General features: G+C 44.5%; 1 protein-coding gene across 2 annotated transcripts in view; it reads right to left on the minus strand.

Moving 5' to 3' along the window:
* Nucleotides 1–5,579: 5,579 nt before the first annotated feature.
* The window catches only part of CD38 (CD38 molecule), a 56,741-nt gene continuing 34,845 nt past the window's right edge, over nt 5,580–27,475 (minus strand). Inside the window, exons 2-8 of one of the 2 annotated variants that reach the window (XM_015072984.3) lie at nt 23,541–23,670; nt 20,537–20,672; nt 14,939–15,024; nt 11,055–11,128; nt 9,217–9,309; nt 8,792–8,878; nt 5,580–5,898 (exon numbers count right to left, since the gene is read on the minus strand). In XM_015072984.3, the coding sequence (XP_014928470.1) occupies nt 5,835–5,898; nt 8,792–8,878; nt 9,217–9,309; nt 11,055–11,128; nt 14,939–15,024; nt 20,537–20,672; nt 23,541–23,670 (670 nt within the window). In that variant the 3' untranslated portion in view covers nt 5,580–5,834. The other variant, XM_027040144.2, reaches the window with a different exon arrangement.

Here is a 27,475-nt window from a genome sequence, read left to right on the forward strand (position 1 = left end):
TTAATAATAGTTATTGTTGTTAATCTCTCACTGTGCTTAATTTATAAACTTTACCATATTTATGTACAGGAAAAAACCTAGTATATATGGAACTTGGTATTATCCATGGTTCCAGGCATCCACTGGGGGTCCTGGAATGTATCCCGCACAGATGAGAGTGGGGACGCCACCGGACTTCTAGTCCCAGAAACAGCAGGGGCCACATCTGGCAGTGGTAAGATGACAGCCATGGGTCCTCAGGGCAAGAACAACTTCTCTACCTGATCAGTCTGTGGAGTAATTTTGGGTGTGGTTCTTAGCTAAGAGGCTTCCAGACTGCTTTCTTGCCCTCTTGGAGAATCCATAAACTGTTGATATTGTCTAGCAATCTATTTCCAGCTAGAGTTGTATTCTGTTGTGGCTGAGATCACTGGCTGATGTAAAATGTGAAGTGCTTGGTGTGCCACATGTCAGTTTTCTCTTCTCTGCAGATCTGCACTGTGCATTCAGCCTTTAAGTGTTTATGTACCTTATTAAGAATCACAAGGGGCGCCTGGGTGGCTCAGTCAGTTAAGCATCCGACTCTTGGTTTTGGCTCAGGTCATCTTCTCACGGTTCATGAGTTCAAGCCCCATGTCAGGATCCTCACTCCACAGTGTGGAGTCTGCTCAGGATCCTCTCTCCCTCACTCTCTCTCTCTCTGCCCCTCCCTCACTCATGCGCTCTCTCTCCCTCTCTCTCATAAATAAATAAAAACTTAAAAAAAAAGAAGTTGACAAAAAAATTCAACATTAAAAAAAAAAAAGAATCACACATTGTGCTATGCCATCACATTAAACTACTGGGAGGTCTTAAGGTGAGTTTTCTTCATAGAGAACAAAAGTGCATCATCATGTGATTCTTAAAGCGGAGATTGTTGCTGGAAAGCAAACAGCGTTATTCCTTCCTTGATGTCTCAAGGATAAAGAGGGGTGAATGAAGACTTTTGGCTTTTCAACAGACTATAAGTTCAGACTCTTCTGGGTATCAATTCCCACCTTGTTTACTTTACTCATGAGACAAACTCAGGATGATGAAACGTCCTGTTTCCAACTGCCTAACTCCCCCACCTTGGGATGGGGCTCATGAGAGAAACTAATGCCTTTGGCAGTGAGTGTATCCCCAGTTTTCTTAACTCTCTTTTTTAAATTAAGTTTTCACTTTATTTTTATTTTTGTTAATGTTTATTTATTTTTGAAAGCAAGAGAGTGAGAGTGGGGGAGGGGCAGACAGAGAGGGGGGCAGAGGATCTGAAGCGGCCTCTGCACTCACAGCAGAGAGCGCAAGGCAGGGCTCGAATCACGAATCTTAAGATCATGACCCGAGCCTATCTGACTGAGCCACCCAGGCACCCCCTTAATTCTCTTTTCAAGCCCAGAGTTGACTGTGGTTTTTTTCCAGTTTTATTGAGGTATGATTGACAAAAATTGCATGTATTTGAGGTCTACATGTGATGTTTTGATATATGTATACACTGTGAAACAATGACCACAATTAAGCTAATTAACATATCCATCACCTCACACAGTGTGTGTGTGTGTGTGTGTGTGAACACTTGAGATCTACTCTCTTAGCAAATTGCAAGTACAGAATACTGTATTATTTATATAGTCACCATGCCATACATTAGGTTTCCAAAACATAGTCCTCCTGTACCTAAAAGACCAGGTTTGCCTGCCTGCTTTCCCCACCCCCAGCCCCTGGCAACCACGACTCTACTCTCTGTTACTTAGAGTCTGACTTTTTAATTTAATTTAATTTTTTAATGTTTTATTTATTTTTGAGAGAGAGAACGAGCAGGGGAGGGACAGAGAGAGAGGGGAACAGAAGATTCAAAGCAGGCTCTGTGTGGACAGCAGCAAGCCAGATGCAGGGCTCAAACTCACGAACTGTGAGATCATGACCTGAGCCGAAGTCAGATGCTCAAACCACCTGAGTCACCCGGGCACCCCAGGAGTCTGACATTTTTAGATTCCACATATATATCAGATCTTCTGGTATTTGCGGAAATAACTGTTTTTAAAAGAATAATTCCACAAAGCCTTGTATTAGTCTTTTATTGTTGGTGTAATTTATTCATGTCTGTTATAAGTATATTTTGAACCTGACATTTACAGAAGTCACGAACTCGCCCAATGGGTCACTGTTAATTCCATGGTTTTCACTACCTTGTTCTGTTTGCACTTCGATCAGAGGACGAATGGCTTTGCACACATATATAAATCAAGTTCAAGGATAAATCCTCTGTCAGGGACCAGTTCAAAGCCTTCTGTGCCTTGTGAGTGATTGCTGAGGGCCAGCTAATCACTGCCTCTCAGGGCAGCACACCCAGCTACTGAGTTCCTGGTAAATTGCTTTAAAAAATATACATATGTTAAAATGACAACTTTGAGTGGTATAAATAAATTAACTGCTTCATAATTTTTTTAAAAACTGTGGGAAAATGCCAGGGTTAACAATGCATTCACATAATGCCTTTTAAAGTTATGACATACTCTAGGCTTACTTTAACATTTTACTGCATACACAGTTTTAATTTGCCACGCATAACATTCATCTGTGCCTTTAAAAAAAAACAAACAAACAGACAGAGAAACAAACAAAAACCCTTCTGTGTGGTATGGATTCTACCTGAAAAATTCAAATCACAGTCTTAGGAATTGTTTTAAGGAGAAGTGGGATGCCAGGAAGTAAATCAACGGTGTTCCCACTGGGTCGTTTATATCAGGGAATGTGCAGACATGGGTCGAGTGTGGGTTTATGTGTCTGTATATTCTTTCAAGTATTTAACCTAAACTTTCAGAACTGTATTTGAAAGTGTGTCTCAAATATTATAAGGTCAAGAACTACTACAGAAGGAAAGTAGTGAGCCCTCTGGTGTGAGAAAAGGGAACTTGGGTCCTGGATCCCAGCCTTCAGATTAAGTATGATAGTGGGTACAAGTTGGGATGGTAAGAGCATATTCTAGAGCAGACACGAATAGAATGGGGAGATGGGTAAAGAATGAGACTATGAGCAGTAAGAAACTCAGTTGAAGATGTCACTTATAAGAAGAGGGATAAGGAGGATCTATTTATGTATGTGGACCAGAAACCCCCTAGGGCTAGAGACGGCTGTATGGTCAGTGGCAAAGATACCCAAAGCTGGAACTGCAGACAGACAGGAAGCAGGGATGGGCATCATGGGAATGAAGAGAGATGGTATACAAGGAAAGAATTCCCCAGCTGCCTCTTCTTAGTCTCCCCCAGCTTTGAACTTGAACACTCAAATGAGTCTTCTTGGGGGAAGCCTCTCACTAACTGACGGCTACTCTATCTGTTTTATCTAGAAGGGGACATAAAGAACAAAATTTTTCTGATACTTCAAGGAATATCCTGGTGAAGAAGGAAAGTACATTCGAGAGCCCAGAAATCAGCAAGCATACCCATCAGTAAGGCAAAGAGAGTCCTGAGAGGAAAACAGGTCACCCAGGGGGTTAGCAGGGTGGAGTTCATTGAATCCTGGGGCAAGCTTGAGTCTTAATCAGAACTGGTCCTGAGCACCCATTTTCATGTCCAGCCCAAAATGAAAGCCCATAGGATGTGCCTGTGTGGACACAGGGGCCAGCAAAGATCCGTGGACTGCCCACAGTGGCTGTAACTACCATGGCTCCTGAAAGACACTGGATTGCCACCCAGGGGCTGGCAGAAAGTGGTCAAACTTGGTGGAGTGCTTGCTTACATACAAGGCACCGTGAAAGACTGTCGACTGTTGTCATCTTTTAGTCCTCACTACACCTTCATGGGGGTAGATTATAATCCTTATTTGAGTGGCAAGGAAGCCAAAGTTCAAAGTTAGGTATTTTATTCAAGATAGCAGAGCGACACCAAAATATGAACCCAGAAACTCCTGCCTCCAAAATTCATGCTGTTTTCAATAAATCTAATGGGTTCCCTGAAAGACCCTCAAATTAGTTTATTCTTCATTCAACAATTCTACATAAAAAAAAAGAAAGGAAGAAAGAAAGAAAGAAAGAAAGAAGAAAGAAAGAAAGAAAGAAAGAAAGAAAGAAAGAAAGAAAGAAAAGAAAACCTAGAAAATCTCCGGATGTTTGAAAATTAGGCAACACATTTCTAAATAACAATTAAAGTAGAAAATATTTTTAATTGAATGATAATAAAAAGAGACACATGAAAACTTAAGATCTGCAAAAGCAGCACTGAGAAGAAGATTTATAGTACTAACTGATGAATAAGAAAACAAAGTGTACTGAAAATCAGTGATTTGTCTTAAGCTTCTACCTTAAGAAGCTGAATAAAGTGGGGCGCTTGGGTGGCTCAGTTGGTTAAGCATCCAACTTTGGCTCAGGTCATGATCTCATGGTTCATGAGTTTGCGTCAAGCTCTGTGCTGTCAGTATGGAGCCTGCTTGTTATTCACTCACTCCCTCTCTCTCTCTGCCTCTCCCCTGCTCTCTCTCTCACTTTCTCTCTTTCAAAAATAAATATGTAGAAAAGAAGAAAGAAGCTGAATAAAGAAGCCCAAGGAAATTAGAAAGAACTTTTATATCCCTAATAATAAAGAGAAGAGTGAAAAACAATTAAATAGAAAGAGAAAACAAAGCTAAAGGTCAGTTCTTTGGAAGAGTAATAAAAGTGATAAATCCTCAAGCACAACTAATCAGGAAAGAAAGGGACAACAAATTGCCAGTATCGGAAACAAATATATGTTTTAATTGCCTATTATATAGGTAAGACACTGAGGAGGAGGAGGAGAAAGAGGAGAAAAATGTATTTGTTTTGAAGCCATCCATAAAAATCGTAATTCAGGTTCTATTATATTCAATTTAAACTCACATGCATTTATTAGAGAAGAACATAAGGCATGTCTTTATAGGCCTAGAAAGAAAGCACATATTTTGGAGTCAGACAGAGCTGAGCTGAAATCCAGCCTCCGCCTTGAACTAAATGTATAACTTTAGGCATATTATATACCCTCTCTGAACTTCCACTTCCGGTCTACCAAATGGAAGATGATAATACCAACCTCATAAGGCTGTTGGAAGAGTGGGAGGTAAAACACATGAGTGGCTTCTATCCTACAGAATTCTTTCCCCAACATGACCCATAACCATGGCATTTATACTTTAACTATGTGTAGAAAGGATACAAAATAAGATCCTGAAACAAGGTCATTCATTCAGAAATGTATCATTTCTGAGAAGTGTCGGTATTTACCTTCCCTTAATTACCTGTATCAATAAGAAAGCTTTAGGGTGGTCATCTTCAAAACAAAGGCCATTACCAGGGCACCTGGGTGGCTCAGTCAGTTAAGCAGCCAACTTCGGCTCAGGTCATGATCTCACAGTTCGTGAGTTCAAGCCCCACGTTGGGCTCTGTGCTGACAGCTCAGAGCCTGGAGCCCGCCCGCTTCAGATTCTGCGTCTCCCTCTCTCTCTCTGTCCCTCCCCCACTCATGTTCTGTCCTCTCTCTCTCTCTCTCTCAAAAATAAATAAACATTAAAAAAAAGGCCGCTACCAACATATAAACAACATAAAAGCACATATGAAAATTAAAATGAAATAATTTAACACAAAATTTTCGTTTTAATTTCATACCATAATTTTTTCATGAGTATTAGAAAGTCAACGTAAAAACTATTCCAATAACATAAGTTATTTTTAAACTTTGGGGGAAAGGCTCCCAGCTCTAGTGTTGGCATCATGACAGAAGATCCCCCCCAAGTCCTCAGCTTCCCAGCAGTAGCGTGACTCCTGAGTTACCCATGCTGATGCAGACCACAAGACTCAAAGATCTGAAACCACCATGCTGATTGGCTCATATCTTAGATCTGCAAGATGAATGCTCAGGATATTTCACACATTGAAGAAACCTGATAGGCCTATGACAAGAGAGAGGGAAAAAAACAAAAACAAAAACAAAAACAGGAGATCAAGAGGCAGTACAATATATCTATGGTTCAATTCCCCAGTGCACATAGCCTCTTCATTAGCAACAAAAGAATACATGAACCACTCGGCATCCAAACAATTTCCTCTCCTGCGGTGACAACACAGAGAAAGGTCAAGTCCAGGAATGAACAACTTAAAGCGTGGCCCAATCTGGTTTCATGTCACTTGTAAAGCCAGAGAAATAAATACTGAGAAGATATGTTTGATGACAATGTGTGGAGATGAAAACAAATGTCTGGCTCTAACATGTCACAAGTACGTGCTATGAATGTCAGCTGATGACCAGAAACAACAGAGGCAGCAGCCTGAGATGAGGGCTCTCCAATATTTTCTGTTGATTTGCTTTCTTCTCTCCAGAAGCTTCCTGAGAGAGGGTGGAGCCACAGGGTCAGAGATAGAGAGAGGGTAAAGACTCTGGAGGAAGGCTGGTGGCCATCAGCAGGAAGACCGCACACCCTTTGCACAGAATAAATCCTAGATAAGAATCTAGCCAGTGAGGGTCTCTCAGTTTCATGAAAATGAGATAACAAATCAATAGGGTCCAGTGGGAGTGGCTGGTCTATGGAGAAGAGTGGAGAGTGAGGATTGTGGTTCATTAAATTGTAGCTGAACCTGATTTTGTTAAATGTGAGTCAAGAAAGAGAGAAATCTTTAGAGGCAGCAACCAGCACCCCTGGGCTTCTGGGATGGGCCATCTCAGGCTTGTCTCTAGCCAACTATCATCACCAGCTGGACACAGTGGCTCCAATCCTCGCCAATATGGTAACGTGGAATCCGCCACGTGAATACATTCTGGGGGAAAAAAAGTGTCCTTTTCCTTAAGGAGATACTGCTATGGAAAAGAAATCCTTCTAACACCTGAGAAGGTGGCTAAGATTCTGAAGCCACCTTTGCTTTATACTAAATGAGGAGAACAGGAAAACGTTCCTTAACTAGTTTTTAATTTGGGGAAACTCAGTTTTGGAAAAGAAGTAGCAATTACGCTGTTAAGATGGTCTCTCTCCATAAATATGAAAATATTCATATCCAGTGTTCCAATAAAATGGACACACTTTGGATATGTTGGACAACATGCTGATGGACAGTGACAGAGTGTATTTTGAAGTAACTTACAGGGAGTAGTGCACCCTTTAGGTTCTTAAAAAATATGCCACAAGGGGGCACTAACCAGAAAAACACGCTGACATTTTTCCAGTAATCCAAAAAAGTACTGTTAACCTTCTGTTGATTCCACTGGTTAAAACATGAAGAAATCCTGTAGAATCCTGAAGAAAATGTGAAGAAATCCTGTACATATTTCATCAGGACTGTGCGTGTGTGCATGCAGAAAAAAGGAAAAGGACGTGAAGGGGATACAGCCAAAGGTTAATAGTATTCGTCCCCAGGTGGGATTTATAAAGGGGTAACAGCAGAATCCACAGGAAGTCTGAGCTATATAAATGTATTCACACTTCTGTTTGCCTATTAAACAATCACACCAAAACAGCTGGACAAAAGTTGGCTAAATTGGAAGGTATGTCTGAGATGGAGTGATTTCAACTTCAGGATATGTCGATATGCATGATATTCACTGTAGGCTCCTGTGGGGACAAGCAGCTTTCTTGAAAAGCCACAGAACTCTTACCATACAAGGGGCCCCGAGGAGCAGGCAATTTAAAGAATCATGCTGAATATATTACAGCCTCATGGTTGGAGAAAAGGACCAGTGACTTCAAATATGACCTAGGCTTTTGCATCTTCCCAGGTAGAGAACGAGTGAGCTCAACTGGAGCCTGCAGTAGGCATGAATGAGGCTGACTGATGGCCATTAATACAAGAAAGGGGAATAATTAAAATGAGGGGGGAGGGGAGAAGGATGTTGAGGACAGTTGAGGATGAGACCCAGGTACATCCCCCAATCTTCTCCTAGGTCTTTAGCGTCCCATTTTCCCAACACAACACATCTTTGAGTAACTCAGACGGGTCAGATGTGTGCAATGTTTCTTTTACAGTTGTTCTTGTCCCTTTGTTCTGATTGTTTTCCCATCTGACTGTGGTGGAAAGTGTGTGTTCTTCCCAGAGAGCAGTTTCCAGAGAGCAGCCAGCTGACGGAGGGGGAATTCAGGTCATTTTGAGACAAAAGCCCTCAGTGAATGTTCTTGGAATCTGTCCTTCTGCCTTTCTGCTAGGGTTGGTGGGAGAAGGTGGTGACAGAAGGAGACAGGAAAAGGGTTCTCGGGTTCCAACCTCTGTGTTCTCTGAGAATTTTTTACTCTCTGCATCAGTCTTATTGTAAGCCGTCACTTATGGGGAAATCTCCAAAGATGCTTCTGGAAGGAGTCCCTGCTTAAAAATGAGTGAGGGTCCCAGTTTAGATAGCAGAGTTGCTGATGACTTTAAAAATATATACCTATCTGTAATTTTAAACTTTTCCCTAATAAACACATATTACTGGTAAGAAAAAAAAAATTAAGATTTTGCATTTTCTAATTTATGAAAGATAAAGTTTGGTAGACTTCCATGTGGCCACTTACCAAGAGTCAGGCATCTATGCTGAGATCCAACTAAAGAAACTTCACATGCAAAATACTGCCATGTCACAAAGGTTGTACAAAATCTTTGCATTTGACAAAACATGCTTTTGTTCCCCTGCAAGTCAGCAGGTTTGCACCCCTGTGTCAGGCCTCTCATGTGGGAAGCCAGGAAGAGGTCATCATCCCAGATCACCATCAAGGCCCGAGAGGGGCTCCCACTGCCCTCCTGGCTCAGAAGAGGCTGAGGAAAGGGGGAAAAAATGCCTATAGATGGCAAGACAGCCATTTCTTTCTTCCAGAAGTCAATTACCTATAATTATTCTCGCAGGTAAATGTAATATTCCTTTTGCTTAGAATTAGTTTCAGATTTTTAATGGAGGCATCCGAACACGAGTCACTGGGAAAGAAAGAAAAAAAGAGTTAAGTGACAAGGTCTTGCAACCATTTCCTGAGTCTCTCGGTTTCTTCTAGGTAGCAAGCCCTGGGCAAGCCCCTGGGAAAAGTGGAAGCAGAAGTTGCTTTTAAGAGCTCACAGGCCAGCAGGGGAGCCGAAGGTGTGAACCACATACTTATTGTGGGGATGAAATTGAGAGGTTGTTGCGATGGGCCGAATGCTGAGCCCATCATTTCCTGAGCCAACCTGTTCTCAATGCATTCTTGTGACTGTGGCTTTTTCCTTGGACTGATTCCTAAGATAACCCTGAGAATATACACGCACAACGTAGTAACATATACCTGGAAATATTTCTGATGTCCTGCATCACCCAGGCCTGTAGCGTATGAACCTTCTCTGGATGCAAATTAAAGACTTCCACACGTGCAAAAGTGCTAAGGTAAGAAGAGGCAGAGAACATTGTTAACCCCAAACGGAATCGTTCAGCCAACCACAGGCCTCGTCAAAAACCAGGCGGGAACCACTGGACCGAGCCTGCGTTGTGGGATTGACCCATGATTTGCACTAGAAACGGCCATTCTCATTCATCGTGACCCTCGCTGAACAGGATTCTCAAAATAAGATTCTTCATCGGGACATTGATGATGATTCTTCAAGTACTTGCTCTTCAAAGAGGAGCCTCCCACCAACATCCTGAGCATCGTCTGGGACCTAGTTAGACCTAGAGAATCTCAGCCCACCAGCACCTGCTGAATCAGAATCTGCAGCCGAACAGTCCCCAGACGACCCACACTCAGTGAGGCTCCAGATGCACTCCTCTGAGAGCCCCGGATGCCCTGCTCTGACCCCAGTCCTAAACTCTTCTCCACTGGTCTCGGACAGCTGCCACTCTTGCGGCAAGAACTTGGACCCCGAATATCAGATTACGAAATCCCGGAATGTTGACGCTCTCACCCAAAAGCCTACAAGCTTGGGGTCAGAGGAAGACGATGGGGCGTCTGGGTGGCTCAGTCAGTTAAGTGTTCAACTCTTGATTTCGGCTCAGGTCATGATCTCACGGTTCGTGAGTTCAAGCCCTGTGTCGGGCTCCATTGACAGTACTGGGCATCCTTGGGATTCCCTCTCTCTCCCTCTCTCTCTGCCCCTCCCCGGCTCGTGCACATGCGCGTGCTCTCCCTCTTTCAAAATAAATGAATAAACTAAAAAAAAAAAAAAAAACTCCAAAAAAAAAAAAGAAGAAGACAAAAAGACAGATGCCTCTTTGCAGAAGTCAGTATCAAAAACCGGAGAGAAGGAAAATTAATTTGGGGTACCCAGCGTTCCAGGAGCACATCAATAGCCGCCCCTCCTCTCGATCCAGCCGTATCCAGAGGAAGAGTGACGAACAAAGCCTGGGAAAGTAACCATGTGCTAACAACTGTATAGAAAGAGGTCAGAGAGGGAAGGCATTGGCGTGGCCCAGTTCAGCGCTGCAGATTAAATGAGAGAGTAATAGCTGCGACTCACTGAGCCGTCTCTGTGTTGTGAGACACAGAGCTCAGCACTTTCCATACATTATCTCAGTTCATCTTCAAATCATCAACACCTCTGTAGGTGAATGCCACAGGGGCTCCCAGGGATCACACAGGAAGACCAGAGCCCCTACTTTTAACACTATCATAATACGGAAGTTAAAAGCCCCTACTTTTAACACTATCATAAATTAGGGACAATGCCTATTGAGATAGTTAAGGGCCAAGAACCCAGCCCAGTAGTGGTTTGACTGCTCAACTATGATGCCCACTCTTCACAGGGGACAGAGGAGTCAAACCAGGCAGGTCTTCGTGGATGGAGAGGATTAAACAGGTGGGTGCGGGGAGGGGAGCCAGGCATGGGGGAACCCCATGAACAAAGGTGGGAAATGGGAGAGCTCAGAACACTGCACCAGGCCTCAAAAAGCCAAGAGGAGGGACTGGACACAGTGCAAGGGCCATTAGGACATTTAGAGGCTTTTACGAAAAGGAGACACCAGACAAAAACACTGACTTAGACAAATCTCTCCGTAGAAAACAAACATTTTACCTTTTCAGCCCAAATCTTCAGTACTGACTTAACCATGAAAAGCATATTCTTCTAGGGATGAAATATTTACCAGGAGGCTGTGCTAACACTTGCAAATAGGATGCAAAGAAACGAGTACCTTCTTTCATCAAAGGTGTTATGGACGGACCCATTGAGCAACACATGGACCACACCACAGGCATCTTCTGCAAACTTAAAAGGAAAAAGACAAGAAGCTGGCCATTCCTCAGCACGCAAATTTCATTGCCACACTCCAGCAGCTCCTTCCAAAATAACTCTCGGCTTTAGCTGGTGAAGGAGGGAGTAACCTGTGTGTGTCTAGCTCAGTAATGCCAGGTGGATGTAATTTTCATCCCAAGCCATTGGCAGGATTCTGCTTCAGATGAGAATTCTGGAAGCAGATGCTCCCATCTGTGTTTGAACAATGAAGGTCAACATCATTGTCGACAGTGTTGTTAAATTGATGTCTCAGAAGTTGGAAGTCCAGGGAGTAAGAGAAATATTGCTGGAGGAGGAAGACAAAAGTGCTTTCTTGGTGCCATGCACTGTAGATGCTGCACATTTCCCTTAGGGAGAGCAGGGTGGACAATTCAGGGGCAAAGGACAAGGGGACACAAAAAAAGGGGAAACTGAGGAGAGAATGTGTCACAGGCCTGCACAGGTGCAAAGGGAAAGAGAGACTGAATGAACGAATATATCATTGAGCAGGGAGTTATTTCTTCATGCAATAAACATTCAGCTGGAATCTTTGCCAGGTGCTGAAAAAACAAAACGAATGAAGCAAAACAATCTACGTGTTCTCTCCCAGAAGCACCCCCCACGCCCCTGGGACCAGCTCAGGTCCACGCCTGTATGATACTGTGCCAATGAGCTCATTACGGGTTCAGTCGCCAGTAATGAGCACTCTTTGAGAGCTGTGACCTTGGCTGTCCTGCCCGTCACCACAGCCCTGGAGTCTTAGAGCTAGTGCATGGCACGGAATGGGCGCCCAGAGAAAATCTGTGGAGGGAAAAGAGGGAAGGAGGAAGGGAGGGAAATGGAAGCAGGAAGTCCAAATACTCAGCGATGGAGATTAGGAAAGGAACAGAAAAAGCATCCCAGAGGCCAACAAAAGCTAAGTCCAGCAGGACAGATAGGATCTCACCTGGTAAAGGCTGAGGCAGCTGCAAACAGAAAGGCCAAGGGGTCTGAGAAAACAGTAGTTTGGTGAAACCCTCAGTGGATGTGCAATTTGGGTAGAAAAGTGAGTTCAGGGCACCATGAATGCTTGGCCAAGGAATCTGGCCTTTATTCTGCAGGTGAGAAAACACCACTGAACAATCTGAAGCCAAATTAGTAGAATCCAGTGCAGCTTCTGTTTTTCTACTCGGACAAAGTAGAAAGAGGCCCATTAGTACCAATCAAAGTGCTAAGTCAACAGAGTCCTTCCGGGGTGCCAAAAACTCAACTCCCCATGAAATAAGCATTGGGTTAATTTGCCCCAAGGTCACATCACTTGGAAGCAAGGAAGCAGAGTGGGGATTCAAACCCCAAGCAGCTCTCTTTTGTCAGAAAAAGAAACGATCTTGGGGCACCTGGGTGGCTCAGTTGGTTAAGCATCTGACTTGAGCTCAGGTAATGATCTGGCAGTCCGTGGGTTCAAGCTCCGCATCCGGCTCTGTGCTGACAGCTCGGAGCCTGGAGCCTGCTTCGGATTCTGTGTCTTCCTCTCTCTCTGTCCCTCCCCTGATTGTGCTCTGTCTCTCTCAGTCTCTCAAAAATAAAGAAACATTAAAATTTTTAAAAAAGAAAGGATCTTGTCTGATAAAACAAGGTTGTCTATGCACATCTATGAGCATTTGGCCAACAGAAAGCTGCGGCCCCAGGGGATGGCAGGGCATCTTTGGTCACCTTCACCACTGTGCTCGCTCCTAGCTCCAAGTAGGTGCTTGACACATATGAAATGTGACAGGGGCGCCTGGGTGGCTCAATTGGTTGAGCGTCTGACTCTTGATTTCGGCTCAGGTCATGATCCCAGGGTCATGGATCCAGCCCCCTGTTGGGCTCTGCACTGAGTGTGGAGCCTGCTTAGGATTCTATCTCTCTCAAGGTGCCTGGTGCCTTGTTCGGTTAAGCAATCCGTTCTTGATTTGAACTCAGGTCACCATCTCATGGTTTCTGAGTTTGAGCCCTGCATCAGGATCTGCATTGTAGGCACAGAGCCTGCTTGGCAATCTTTGTCTTCCTTTCTCTCTCTCTCTCTCTCTCTCTCTCTCTCTCTCTGACTCTCTCTTTCTTTCTCAAAAATAAACTTAAAAAAAAAAAGGATTCTCTCTCTCCCTCGGCCCCTCTCCCACTCACACTCTCCCTCTAAAATAAAAAATTAAAATTAAAATTAAAAAAAAATAAAAGTTGGGGCGCTCGGGTGGCTCAGTCGGTTAAGCATCCGACTTCGGCTCAGGTCACGATCTCACAGTTCGTGAGTTCGAGCCCCGCGTCGGGCTCTGTGCTGACAGCTCAGAGCCTGGAGCCTGTTTCAGATTCTGTGTCTCCCTCTCTCTGACCCTCCCCCGTTCATGCTCTTTCTCTCTCTGTCTCAAAAATAAATAATCGTTAAAAAAATTTTTTTTTAATAAAAAAAAATAAAAAATAAAAATAAAAGTTGTTCACAACAGCACTGTCCCAAAACATATCAGCGAAGGAGAAAATAAATAGGAACTTTTCTCAGAAACAGCAAGCAAGCGAACATACAATAACAACAAACTCTACAGTGCCTGTGTATAATTATACAGCACTTAGTAGGTACTCAGCAAATATTTGTTAAAGGAATGCATTCTGAGTTAGCGAAGATAGTGGTATTTCGACATAGCAGCAACCCCATGGGACAGGTATTATTCTCATCCCCATTTGGCAAGTGAGGAATCTGAAGGTCAGAACGGTTTAAAGAATCTGTCCAAGTTTAAATGGTCTCCTTACTTCAAATCCCAGACTAGCCCCTCGTCTCCACCATGCCAGAGTTTACCGGAATCTCCTTAAGGGTGTGAGGCTTTCGACTCCACTAGTTACTAGCCCGTGACCTTGGATGGGTCACCTAACCTCTGAGTCTTAGTGTCTTCACCTGTAACATGGGGATTTGCACCTTCCCACAGCACCTACTGTGAGGATCAAATGAGGAGGCACAGGCAGAGCACCTGGTCCAGGACTTGGCATAAATAGGCACTCAACAAATGTGAGTTTCACTTGCCCCAGCTCCTCAGATGTCTACACTCAGTTCCAGAGAATTATAAATAGTATAGACTTACTTTCTCCCGTTTTCTCTCCTTCGGTTCTTTCTTTCCTCCTTTCTTTCCCATTTTCCTTAGTTTGCTTGCAAAGAAGCAACTTATAAGAAAAATAAGTATGTGCCAAGGCAGCTTACAGTGAAGTCAGAAATAGATAGCAGTGGGGAAGGGATGAGTCCTTCCTCGCCTGAATTCTGGCTTTGCAGTCAGACAATTTGGGATAAACTCCCAGATCTGCCACTTACTACGTACGTTTAGTAGACAGTTTATTTACCTGCACCTCTGTTTCATTATCTAGAAAATGAGTATGATACTCACGCCACCCACTTCATAGGATTCTTCTGGGGGTGAAAGCTTTTAACCCACGTGAAGATGCCTGTATCTGGTGCACAGTAAGTGGTCTGTAAATGTTGATTATTCAGACTCTCCCAGGAATCTAAGATTGGCCAATGCCTAGATCAGAGGATTTAACCAAGCTGGAGGTTCCTGGCAGCCAAAGCCCAAAAATGGAACAGAGCAAGGACTCGTCATCTAGAGCCTATGGGACCTCTATGAATGTCCTAAAATTATATGTGAAAGTATTCTGATATGTGCGTTGGTACATTTTTTCTCAAGGAAGAATCCTAAACTTTTGTTCCTAAATGAGTCTGTGATCCAAAGAGAATGAACACCAACCTCTGACTTGATGACCTCTTCAGTTCTTCGGTCGCCAAAATGCTAAAATTTCCCTTTTGGTACTTACCCTTTTGGACACAGCATTCCAGAATACAGAAACAGAGTTGTTGCTACAGTCTGTCCTCCGGTCTGGACAAGATTGATAGTTCATTTCTACAAGACATAGTTTATAGAGAATAATTAAAGTAGGAAAGAAAGGGTATAATTAAAGTCCATTCCTCCCAGGCTGTTTGATCACCGTGGAGCCATTTTCCAATGGCATGGCTGCCAAGATGGAAGACGGACAATGGACTCCTCTCCCCCCACTTTGACTAAATGCCCCTGAATCCCTTCCAAGTCCTTACCTTACCCTCCAAATCCCAGACAGGAACACAATGACAAGGTTTGAGTCATCATTCTGGGAAACTGCAGCTGAAGTTCATCTGACAGAGACAAGCCCTCAGCATTATCCCCTCGTCCAGGACAAACTAGAGCTCACACTGGGCCCGCAGGAGCCACTCTTGCCAAATATCCCTCTGCCTCTTGCCAGCTCCCTTGTTGACAGCTTTCCTCCCCCTCCTGATGCAGTCTCCACATCCCCAGGCTCAGAGAGCCCCCGAGTCCGTCTACACTCACTCTCCCCCATGGAGACAGGCTCAGAAGTTGGTGAGATACAGCAGATACAGCGCACGAGCACATTGTTTCTGTGGTACCTCCCCCAAACATATCTGCCTTAATGCACCAGCGTTTAAAAAAATTTTTTGAGGTACAATTGACACATAAAATTGTAAGATATTTATAAATTTTTTAACGTTTATTCATTTTTGAGAGACAGAGACAGAGCGTGGGGGGGGGGGGTGGGGAGAGAGAGAGAGAGAGAGAGAGAGAGAGAGACAAAATCCGAAGCAGGCTCTAGGCTCTGAGCTGTCAGCACAGAGCCTGACCAGGGCTCAGACTCACAAACCGTGAGATCATGAGCCAAGCTGAAGTGGGACGCTTGACCAACTGAGCCACCCAGGTGCCCCCTAAAATTATAAGCCATTGAAAGTGTACAATGTGAGGATCGTACATAGAGACATATACATAGAGACATTGTGTAAAGATTCCCCCATGTGGAGTTAATGTAACACATTCATCACCTCCCGCGTTTACCTTTGTGTGTGTGAGCTGTGTGTTTGAGAACATTTAACTTCTACTGTCTTAGCAAATTTCAATTAGATAATACAGTGTTAGCAACTCTAGTACATTAGAACCTCTGACCTTATTCACCTCATAACTGGAAGTCTGTACCCTCTTACCGACCTCTCCCTCATCCCACACCTCCTCCCAGCCCCCGGAAACCACTTTTCTCTCTGTTTCTAGGAGTTCGACTTTTTTTTTTTTTTGATTCCACATATAATTGATATCATGCAGTACTTGTCATGTGTCTGGCTTATTTCACTTTGCACAATGCCCTGAGATTTCTCCGTGTTGTTGCAAATGAGGTTTCCTTTTTTAAAAAAGAGAATGAATAATATTCCCTTGTGTCTGTACATGTGTATGTGTACATACTTCCTCTGTTTTATCCATTGCACTTGACGACACGCACAGTAATTGAGACTTAGGTCCCAAGGATAAAGAGACGAACCTGATAGAAGCCCTCCTTTCAGAGACCACATGATCTAATACAACCAAATCAATGGGAGAAACATCAACCTGGGTTGGAGGGGGTATGCAGCACCATTTGGGAAGGCTGGTGCTGCACTAGGTTTTGCAGGAAGAATAGGAGTCTTCGGCCAGACTAGACAGAAAGGTGCTCTAGGCAGAGAAGACACATGCAAAGGCCCAACAGGTTTAGATTAGCACCACCAGAACAGACGGGTGAGGAGGGAATGATGGATGATAAGGCATAAGAAAGACAGAGCCCAGACCATGCTAAGGAACTTAGACTTTATCCTAGAGGTGAAATTGAGGTTCCAGGTCAAAGACAGAAACCATCCCACTGCGGTGGCCACCTGGAGGCCAGCCCAGAGAGGTAAGGAGTGAGCAGTAAGAATCTTACAACAGTCCCACCAAGAAAGCAGGGTGCATTCGAGTGCTGGACTCAGGCAGCAGAAACGGCGATAGAAAAGGCAAACACGTTGGTGACTGACTGGATACGGGACAGGAGGGCAGAGTGAGAATGAGGGCAGAATCTGCTGCCGTCTGACTTCAATTCTGAATTATCAAGCAGGCAGGGCAGGTGCATGACGAGAGGCCCTGGAACTTTCTTCTGTCCCAAAAGTCAGGCACGGGGCAGCAGTTTCCTCTGTGGATATGTGTACAGCTGACCCTAGAGAAGCAGCCGTCTTTCTACCTCCTCCTGTGATGAGTTAAATTTTGTCCCCTCAAAAGATATGTTAAAGACTTAACCCCTCAGTACCTGGGAACGTGACCTTGTTTGGAAAAAGGGTCTTTGCTGATATACTCGGTTAAGATGAGGTCATTAGTGTGGGTGGGTCCTAGTCCAATAGGAGTGGTATCTCTTTTTTTTTTTTTTAATGTTTATTTGTTTTTGAGATAGAGACAGAGTACGGGGGTGGGGGTGGGGGGCAGAAGCAGAGAGAGAGGGAGACACAGAATCCGAAGCAGGCTCCAGGCTCCGAGCAATCAGCACAGAGGCCAATGCAGGGCTCAGGCTTGTGAACCATGAGATCATGACCTGAGCCAAAGTCGGCATGCTGAACTGATTGAGTCACTCTGGCGCCCCGAGTGGTATCCTTTTTAGAAGGGGCAGTACATGCGTGGGGGTGCTTGTGTGGCTCACTTGGTTAAGCATCTGACTTTGGCTTATGTCATGATCTCATGGTTCCTGAGTTGAAGCCCTGCATTAGGCTCTGTGCTGCCAGCTCGGAGCCTGGAGCCTGCTTCGGATTCTGTGTCTCCCTCTCTCTCTGCCCCACCCCTAGCCGAGCTTGTGCGCGCACACTCTCTTCCTCTCTCTCTCTCTCTCTCTCTCTCTCAAGAATAAGCAATAAAGGGGGGGGGGGGAGTATGCTTTAAAAACAAAATCACACAAATAAAAAAGGAAACATTTCCATGCATGGATGTAAATAATTACTAAATTATCATTCAAAATTAAATTTGAATCATCTCCCAACAGGGGCAAAAATGTTGATGATAATGGAACGAACACACATTTTGTACGGCTCTCCAAAGGTGCTACTGTTCATAGGTTTTCAAGAGCTCAAACTTTTTCGTCTTCACAATGACATCTGAGAAGTGCCCTGGGTTTTCACTTCCTCTTTCCACCCACGGATGTCTCCCCCTTGCTACCTTCCATGATGCAAACATACCATTAAATAAAATTTTAAAGTCAAGAGTTAAAAGAAAGGAAGGAAGTTTTACAACAAAGTAAGAGAAATTAAATTAAGTACATTAAAAAAGCAGAATTTGCCATATTTCTGGGTGGAAAGACTCTGGATTAAAGACTGATTTTAAAATTACAAAAATAAAGATACTACATAAAAAATATGGAAGATTCCCCAATCTAGACAGAAGAAAATCTAACCTCGACTTGAAGCCCAGCCGCCAAATAGGAAAGGGTCGGCAGATTCACTACCTTTCTGCACAGCAGAAGACAGAATACAAACAACATTAAAAGAAAAATACAAACTAGCAAAAATAGGCTTTCCACCAGTATGCCAGAGAAGAGGTGAGATGACACACAGTTAAGACACAAGGGCTCCAGCCAGGAAACCTGGGTTCGCTCCCAGCCCTGCCACTTACTAACTCAGGGAATTAGTGCTCAGGGAGCACTTACTAACTGGAAAATCCTATAACAGCCCTCAGCCTCAAGCTTCTCATCTGTAAAATAGGATCATCACGGGACCTCCTGGGGCTGTAAGGAAGGACTCACTGAGTGGATACTCACATAGCATGTAGCACAAAGGCTGGGATTCTGTAAGTACCCAATAAGTACTAGCTACTACTATCAATTTATATAGAACTAACAAAAATAGTCAAGATATATGAACAGGCATCCAATAAAAATCATCAAGATATATGAACAGCCAGTTTATAAAAGAAATAAAAATATCTACCATGAAATATATAAACACGATTGGCCTTGCAACCAAAGAAGTGAAAAATAAGCCGAGGTACTATTTCTTTATCAAATTGGCAAGAGCATTTTCATAAGTGCGAACATCCAGTGTTGGCAAGGGTATGGGTGAATAAGTAATGTCACAGATTCTGATGAGAGTATAAATGGTGACCTCCTTTTGAATGACAAATGTATCTGTTTCTACCACAGTGTATTCAGCACCGAAATCTCATTTGTAGAAATATATCTTTCCAAAGTGCTTCCACAAGCACGCAGCTGTACGTGAGCCCTGGGTGTGTGCCAGTGTGGGTGTGTGTAAGCATGTGAGTGTCTGTTGTGCACAGAAGCAACAGTTGCTAAGCAACAACATCTAAAAACAACCTAAATGTCCATCAACTGGAGATTGGGTTAAATAAATTATGGTACCATCCCCAGAGGAGATACATGAGGGCTTTTGAAAAAATATGGCTGTAATTTCTATCTACTAATTCTAAACGAATAAAGCAAAGTTGCAGATTGTGTATGCATACGTTTTAACACATGTGTTTATGTGAGCACGGGGCCACGTGTGGAAGGATTCTTACCGAACTGTTGACGACAGTCCCCTTCGGGAAATAACATGGAAATGGAGGACTGGAGAAGGTACAAGGTGACCTTCACTCTTTTTAAACACTTCTGTACTTGGCAAATAAGCATGCAGCCTTTTTATAATTGGAAATAATGTAAACCTGGGAAGAAAAAGCTACCATAATAAGTTTTTTTAAAACAGTCAAAAGCAATAAAAATAAGAACAAAATAATATAAATGGGGCATCTGGGTGGCTCAGTCAGGTAAGGGTCGAACTTGGCTCAGGTCATGATCTTGTGCTCTGGTCGGTGAGTTCACGTCGGGCTCTGTGCCGTCAGCTCAGAGCCCAGAGCCTGCTTCGGATCCTGTGTCTCCCTCTCTCTCTCTGCCCCTCCCCTGCTCGCCCTCTGTCTCTCTCTCTCCTTCCCTCTCTCTCCCAAAAATAAATAAACATTAAAAAAAAAAAAAGAAGAAAACAACATAAAGTAAAAATATCCACCGTATAAATAAAAAGAGAAAGAAAAACACAAAGAAGTGAAAACGGGCTCGACAGAGTTTTCTGGGTACAAAGCACCTCCCCACAGTGAGGCATTCTGGGTCTTTCTGGGCAAGATAAGGCGACCTCTGAACAATGACAGCAGAGCCATGCACTGGCCTGAGACGCAGAGGAGCCCATCCACCTGCTGCCGTGGCCATTCCGTGGAACAAGGGCTGTGGCCTGGCTCCCTCTCGGGCCTCAGCCTGCTCTGCCATTCTCTAGTCCCGAATAATGCCCTCACAGAGAGCAAACACCTCCAGTTCAGGAGCAAGCTACCCCTGCTCTCAGAGTGGGCAGATCAGGGAGCACAGACGGGCCCAGCCTCGCAAATCAGTTTTTTTCTAGAACGTGAGTTGATCTAAGGAACGCTATTTTACGGGAACCTGAATGATCGCTAAGTGTGTAGATGGCATCAGGGCAGGTACCTGTGGCTCCTCCCACCACACCGACGCCCCTGGCAGAGCCCAGGGCTCCTTCGCCCTGCACTCCCTGCAATGCCAAACAGCCCAGACCCTCACCAGGAGAGCCTGGGTCTCCACACCACCTGAGGCCGTCCGCCATGTAGCCCAGCAGTGTGTTCTCTAGGGTGAACAACTCCTGCTGGACCCATGCGTATTCGTGCACCAGCTCATTTGTTTTGCTCCAAAGGAGGGTCTAGGAAAGAAAAACACAACCTGTTATGGAGAGCAATTCAGTGAGTCAAAAAACAAAAACAAAAACAAAAACAAAAACAAAACCCACATCTTCTTAAATGAGAGAAAAATAGAAAAGACCAGAGTAAAACCCCTAGAGTAAAAGTGAGTGTTGCTGAGTGCATCACTGTGTTCTGTGTCCATGGATGGAGGCTGTGTGTGTGTGTGTGTGTGTGTGTGTGCGTTTTCTAGGTCACATTATTATTTTTGGTGGCAGTGAAAAAAAGTCTGAAAGCCACGGATGAGAATCTTACAATAAACACAGAACTAGAGCACATCTGGAGGAGACATTAGGAAATTCCTAAAGTCATCTGCAAAACAATCGTGTCTACGTGCTATTTTCTGGGAGAAGTGATCTTGGGTTCTTAAAGGGCTCCAGGACCCTGTTTCCTTCCCCAAATCTTTCCTATTCCCACAAAGAAAAAGGAGACAAAGGAAAGAACAAATACGGTAAACTTTTTTAGGGTCCCTTGTAAAGGTCAAATACCAGAACAATCTTCAGCCCATGGATCTATTCCTTTTTTTTTTTAGTTTTAAATTAATTTTTTTTAATTTTTACTTATTATTTTTTTTAATTTACATCCGAGTTGGTTAGCATACAGTGCAACAATGATTTCAGGAGTAGATTCCTTAATGCCCTTAACACATTTAGCCCCTCCCCCCTCCCACAACCCCTCCAGTAACACTCTATTTGTTCTCCATATTTAAGAATCTCTTAATGCTTTTGTCTCCCTCCTTGTTTCTCTATTCTTTTTGCTTCCCTTCCCTTATGTTCATCTGTTTCATATCTTAAAGTCCTCATATGAGTGAAGTGCTATGATATTTGTCTTTCTCTGACTAATTTCACTTAGCATCACACCCTCCAGTTCCATCCACATAGTTGCAAATGGCACCTTCTTTTTTATTTTTAAGTTTATCTCTTTATTTTGTGAGGGGGTGAGAGGCAGAGAGAGAGAGAGAGACAGAGAGGGAGGGAGAGAGAGAGAGAGAGAGAGAGAGAGAATCACAAGCAGACTCCACACTGTCAGCACAGAACCCAACTCAGGCTCTATCTCATGGATCATGCGATCATGACCTGAGCCAAAATCCAGAGTCCGAGGCTCAACCTACTGAGCCACCCAGGTGCCCCTCTACTCCTTCCGGATAGGAGGGCGTGGTTTGAAGCGTGGGCCCCAGAGGCACGTGCCCTGTGAAACCAGCGTCACTACTTACAGCTGCCTGACCCTGGGCAGCCAGAGCATCACTAAGCCTCACTTTCCCCATCTGTAAAATGGTATCGATGGTGACTGTAAGGAACCCGAGATGGGAGATGAAATGAGACAATTGCAAATAAAAAGTGCTTAGTCCCGGGTCTGTTGCCGAGTTAGGGATCCTTGGGGTTATTTGCCAAGCAGCTCTTCTGTACGGGGCCCCGTGTCGGTGCACCTGGCCGGTTCTCTGGAATAACCCTAGCTCTCCACTGAGCAGATGAGAGGCTATAATAGGTGCCTGGCTCGGAGGCTACACAAAGATGATTTGGGGTGCACTGAATTTTCACCTTAAATGCTGACTTGAGGAAAGATGTACGCCATTCCACACTTGTTCCAGTACAGTCTATGTATAAACCCCAGGCCCCTCTGGCTCCAAATCCCAGGCTACCAACATTTCAACTGGTCACTTTCAAGGCCACCAAACGTGAGCAGTCACTGACCGCCTAACCTCACCAAGTCTCAGTGTTCTCACCGGTAAAATGGGGGGGTGTTGACTCTTGACTTGTTTATTCTGCAGGGTGGCTATGAATTATCATCATCATCGTCAGAGGTCAAGGGAGAGTTTCGCAGTTATATAAAATTGGGTCCTTTTTGTTTGGGTTGGTTGGGTTTCCCATAGGTTTGCTTTGCCTGATTTTTGGTCACGTCTCCTTCCTCTTTCCTTGTCCCTGGTTCTCTCTTAATTTTCTTCCTCAGATGTCCCAAATCCAGATGATATCCAGGTGCCACAAAATCTCCACAGACGCCATCTCGGCCAACCACGCATACACCCTAACCTCCAGATTTTTCTCCTCCCTCATCCTGGCCAAAATTTGGTCCTGTAGTCTCTTCCTTTGGCTTTTATCCTGTTTTGTTTTGTTGGGTTTTTTTTTAATGTTTATTTATTTTTGAGAGAGACAGAAACAGAATGTGAGCAGGGCAGAGGCAGAGAGAAAGGGAGACAGAATCCGGAGCAGGCTCCAGGCTCTGAGCAAGCTGTCAGCACAGAGCCCGACGCGGGGCTCTAACTCACAAACCGCAAGATCATGACCTGAGCCGAAGTTGGACGCTTAACCGACTGAGCCACCCAGGCACCCCCTGTTTTTTGTTTTGTTTTGTTTTTTGTTTTGTTTTGTTTTTTTCAGTTTATTTATTTTGAGAGAAAGAGTGCACGCACAAGTAAGGAGCAGAGAGAGAGAGGAAGTGAAAGAATCCCAAGCTGACAGCACAGAGCCTGATGCGGGGCTCAAGCTCATGAACCCTGAGATCACGACCTGAGCTGAGATCGAGAGTTGGATGTTTAACTGACTGAGCCACCCAGGCACCCTTTTTTATCCTCAGTTTTAAAAATCAATAATTCGGGGTGCCTCAGTCAGTTGGCTGACTGGGTGGCTCAGTCAGTTAAGCATCTGACTTTGACTCATCATCTCACAGTTCATGAGTCTGGGCCCCACATCAGGGGCTGTCAGCACAGAGCCCACCTCAGATCCTCTTCCCCCCCCCCCCCGCCCCTCCCCTGCTGGTTCTCTAAATAAATAAATAAATAAATAAATAAATAAATAAATAAACTTTGAAAAAAATCAATAACTCTATCCCGTTACCTTGTCACAAGGTACAGTTTGATTCGTCAGTTCCATCAATGGCTGATAGTCCTGTTCCGTGCTGCTGCAAGGATCCTTAGAAAGAAACGCATTTGTGAATGCCTTCCCTATCTTTTGGCAATCTTTATGTCTGTGAGATAAAACACGGAAAACAAAACAAAACATGAAAGGTTAGGTTTCGAACATAATTACCTGGGCGCGTGTCATTTACGAAGCACGGGCTGCATGCCTAGAACTTCACGCACATCCGGACAGCATTCTTTAAGAGATGACCGTTATCCTCCCCACCCTGCAATGTCCCTGCCTCTCCCAGAGCTGCTTCTCCGGTTAGAGACACAGACAGCAATCAAACAAGCAAATAAGTTAACAAAATCAGTACGGACTATTCCAAGTATTCAGAAAATCAAGGGGGCGGGGGGCGACAGCAGAATACAATGACCAGGTTAGGGAGGCTGGTCAGGACAGGTGTCCCTGAGAGATCATTTAAGCTAAGACTGAATGATGAGAAGGAGAACATTCCAGACAGAGGCTACTACAAGGACAAAGGCCCTGAAGCACACAGCATAGCTGCCACGGAAAGGAATAAGGAAAAGAGTGGTAAGAAATCAGGTCCGAAAAATAATCAGGCGGTAGATCACTTAGGTCTTTTGGACCAAAGAAAGGATTTCAAATTTTACTCTAATTACTGGCAAGCCATTGGATCGTTTTAAGCATGAGAGTGGTCTCATCTGACTTTTTTTTTTTTTTTTTTTTTTTTTGAGCCACCACTAGAAAATTCTGAGCTGGCCCTAAAGATAGAAGTCTCTGAAATAGAGTTCAGACTCCTCGTCCCCTCCAGACAGCCCCCAACCATGAGGAGGCAGGTGGGTGGGGAAGAGCGGAGGGAGGAGGGATGGGGGCAGAGAGGGGCTAAGAAGACAGCAGCTGGAATCCCTTGTGTTCCTGTTAGCAGGTGCACAGAAACCCATCATTTCCTCGGGACAAAGAGGTGGGTTTCCCCTGGGAGCGCTCAGGTATCACGATCGGGATAAACCCTAACCTTTGAGGGCTTCAATAAAACACATGGTAAATCCTTTCAGAACACTGCCCAGTACAGAATAAAGGTTCACTCAACATCAGCAATAAGATTTCCTGTCTTTCTTTTCGGGCCCCTTGCTCAGACCTTGCTGGCTGTGAGCAGTCATCTGCAGCCCATAGAGGCAGGCGTGGCCCATATAACTCCTGGGCCAACTTAGGAATGGGGCTCATCCTCACAGGGCCCGGAAGGGCACACAGAGTTAGTAGGTCCTGCACCTGGGGTGGTGAGAACACCCGGCCCCTTGGGGTCAGATTAGGGTGCAAACCCAACCCAGAGGGTAACAGTACTGCCCATCCCCTTGTCCGCAGGCAATATGATTGTCTCCTTGATCTTCCACTCGTAGTAAGAATCAGCCTGTAAAATGTAATGGCTTTGATATGCAAAAGCCACAGGACAGAATTCCAGATCAGTCATCCGGTAGCTGGGTGGGCTGAGGCAATAATAATAATAATAATTTCATAGTAGTAGTAGTAATAAACAATAACAACAAAAGGTAGCATTTATTGGGGGCTTAATATATATTGCACATACATATCTCATCTAATCTATCATTTCTCTGAGCAAATGTATCAGTATTTGATTCAACTTAGTAAGACCTAAAATTGCAGGCACGCAACAGAGAATTTTATTTCTTGCTCGTATCTCAAGCTCAAGGCCAGTCTCTGGGATTTCTATGACATTGCACATATCAGAGACCCATCTGCTCAGTCCAAAATGACTACTTCAGTTCCAGCCATCATGACTACATTCCAGCCAACAGGAAAGATTAAGGAAAAGAAAGAGGAAGAGAAAGAAGGAAGAGGAGGGGAAAGCAGCAGCAGCAGTGGGCGCGTGGGCTGCTTCTTAAGGACAGGCTCTTAGAAGATGTTCTATTTGCTGTCATCTCATTTGCTAAGATGTTATCACAGGCCACACCTAGCTGCAAAGGAAGGCGAGAAGCGCAATCTTTCACCTTGACGGCCATTGCAGATCTAAAATCACTACTTCGGTTCTAGAGAAGAAAGGGCCTTGGTCACAGGGAGATCCTACCGTTGTCCCATTTTACTGATGAGGAAACTTGAAGGCTGCAAAGTTATAGAACCGGTCAGAGGTCACAGGATGAGTGAGTGGGAAAGCCGGGACAGGTCCCAAGTCTGTGTGACCCTGAAGGTCAGGCTCCCACCACCCTACGACAGCATTGCCTTGGAAGGCCGGCTAGAAAAGCACTCCAGCCTCAGTTTCCCCATCTGTGAAAGGGAGGTAATATCACTTCACTCATGGGAGCTTCGAGAGAATTCGATGAGCTCACACACAACACCTGCAGGCTTCATGGAGGGCTCTTTCGAGCCGAGATCCCTCTACTCCCCAGTCTGCGCAGGACATTTCAACTGCCTCATGGCTTGCCTTCCAAAGCTGGGCCAAGAAACCATTATCCATCTGGCTTCCTCCATACACTGCACATTTCAAAGAAAACAGGTTATTGCATTATGTACTTCGATGTCAATCAAAATGTATGGGGCACCATCATGGCAAGTTTAGAGAAAAAGTGTTTGGTGGCTATGTCACTTTGGGGGATGATGTTTTACTTCCATTAATTTAATTCAGCGGCCTTCTCAAAAATGTTCTGTTCCGGATTCCAACTCCCTCATACAATTCTTCTACCAACATCTGCAGAACTTGAGGCAGACAAAGGCTGGAGGGGGAGAGATGTCTCCCTGAGATGAAGAGCAAGAGAATTTTCCACTACAAAAAAAAAAAAATCTGGCAGGAAAGAGAAATGAATGTGCACCGAGAACCCACTGTTTACCAGATGTTTTTATGAACATGTTATGTAATCACCAAAGACTTGATGGAGCCTCCGGGAGAACTCACGAACCTCTAAAATTATTTTTATGTTTCTTAGGTATGTAGACCCCCAGCTCAGGAGACACTACCTTCTGGGCTCAAGGATCCCCAGGTTGATAATAATTTAATGGAGCCCCTTGTCTAGAAGGAGCAGAGTTCTAGAACATAAGCTGAAACAGACGTGAGAAGAGTTTATGATTTAACTGCCTTCCCTTTCTCTGTCTCAGAGATCACAGCCTCCTTGTGTCCACAACTGAGAGAAAATGAGGAGGAGCAATCAGAAGTCTGGGGTCAAGCTTTATGAAGCTACTTTTTTTTTTAATGTGTTATTTCTTTATTTTGAGAGATAGAGAGAACACAAGCGCAGGGAGGCGCAGAGAGAGAGGGAGGGAGAAAATCCCAAGCAGGGTCCGAGTCTCAGCACGGATCCCAATGTGGGGCTCAATCTCATGACCTTGAGATCATGACTTGAGCTGAAATCAAGAGTCAGATGCTTAAGTGACTGAGCCCCCCAGGAGCCCCTGAAGTTTCTTTTTATCCTTAAACTCAAAAGTAAACATTGCACCCTGGATGTGCCAGTCACCATTTTGATCGGCATAAATACATATACAGAATTAAAAAGGCATTGGGATGGCACTGTAGGGAGGTGTCTGCAGTACTCATTTATAGATGTCAATGCAGAAAGGAGCCTCAAGTTCATTAGTGTGGCTTCTTTGCAAGAATCCCCCGTGTTCATGTTTGTTCCCCTGGGTAGAGCACCGTTCCATCAGATCAAATGATAGCCAAGCCAAGCTGCTCCGAGTAAATTGGCCGATTATAAGACACAGATGGCCTCAGGAACGTCTGTGTCCAACAGAGATGGAGGTGCGCATCTGACTGAAGAGGCGGCATGGGGGGCCCCTGGGTGGCTCAGTCCGTTGAGCGGCTGACTTCACCTCAGGTCACGATCTCACTGCTCATGGGTTCGAGCCCCACGTCGGGCTCCGCGCTCACAGCTTGAAGCCTGGAGGCGGCTTCAGGTTCTGTCTCTGTC

Source organism: Acinonyx jubatus, chromosome B1 (genome assembly GCF_027475565.1).
Source record: "Acinonyx jubatus isolate Ajub_Pintada_27869175 chromosome B1, VMU_Ajub_asm_v1.0, whole genome shotgun sequence".
NCBI lineage: Eukaryota > Metazoa > Chordata > Mammalia > Carnivora > Felidae > Acinonyx > Acinonyx jubatus.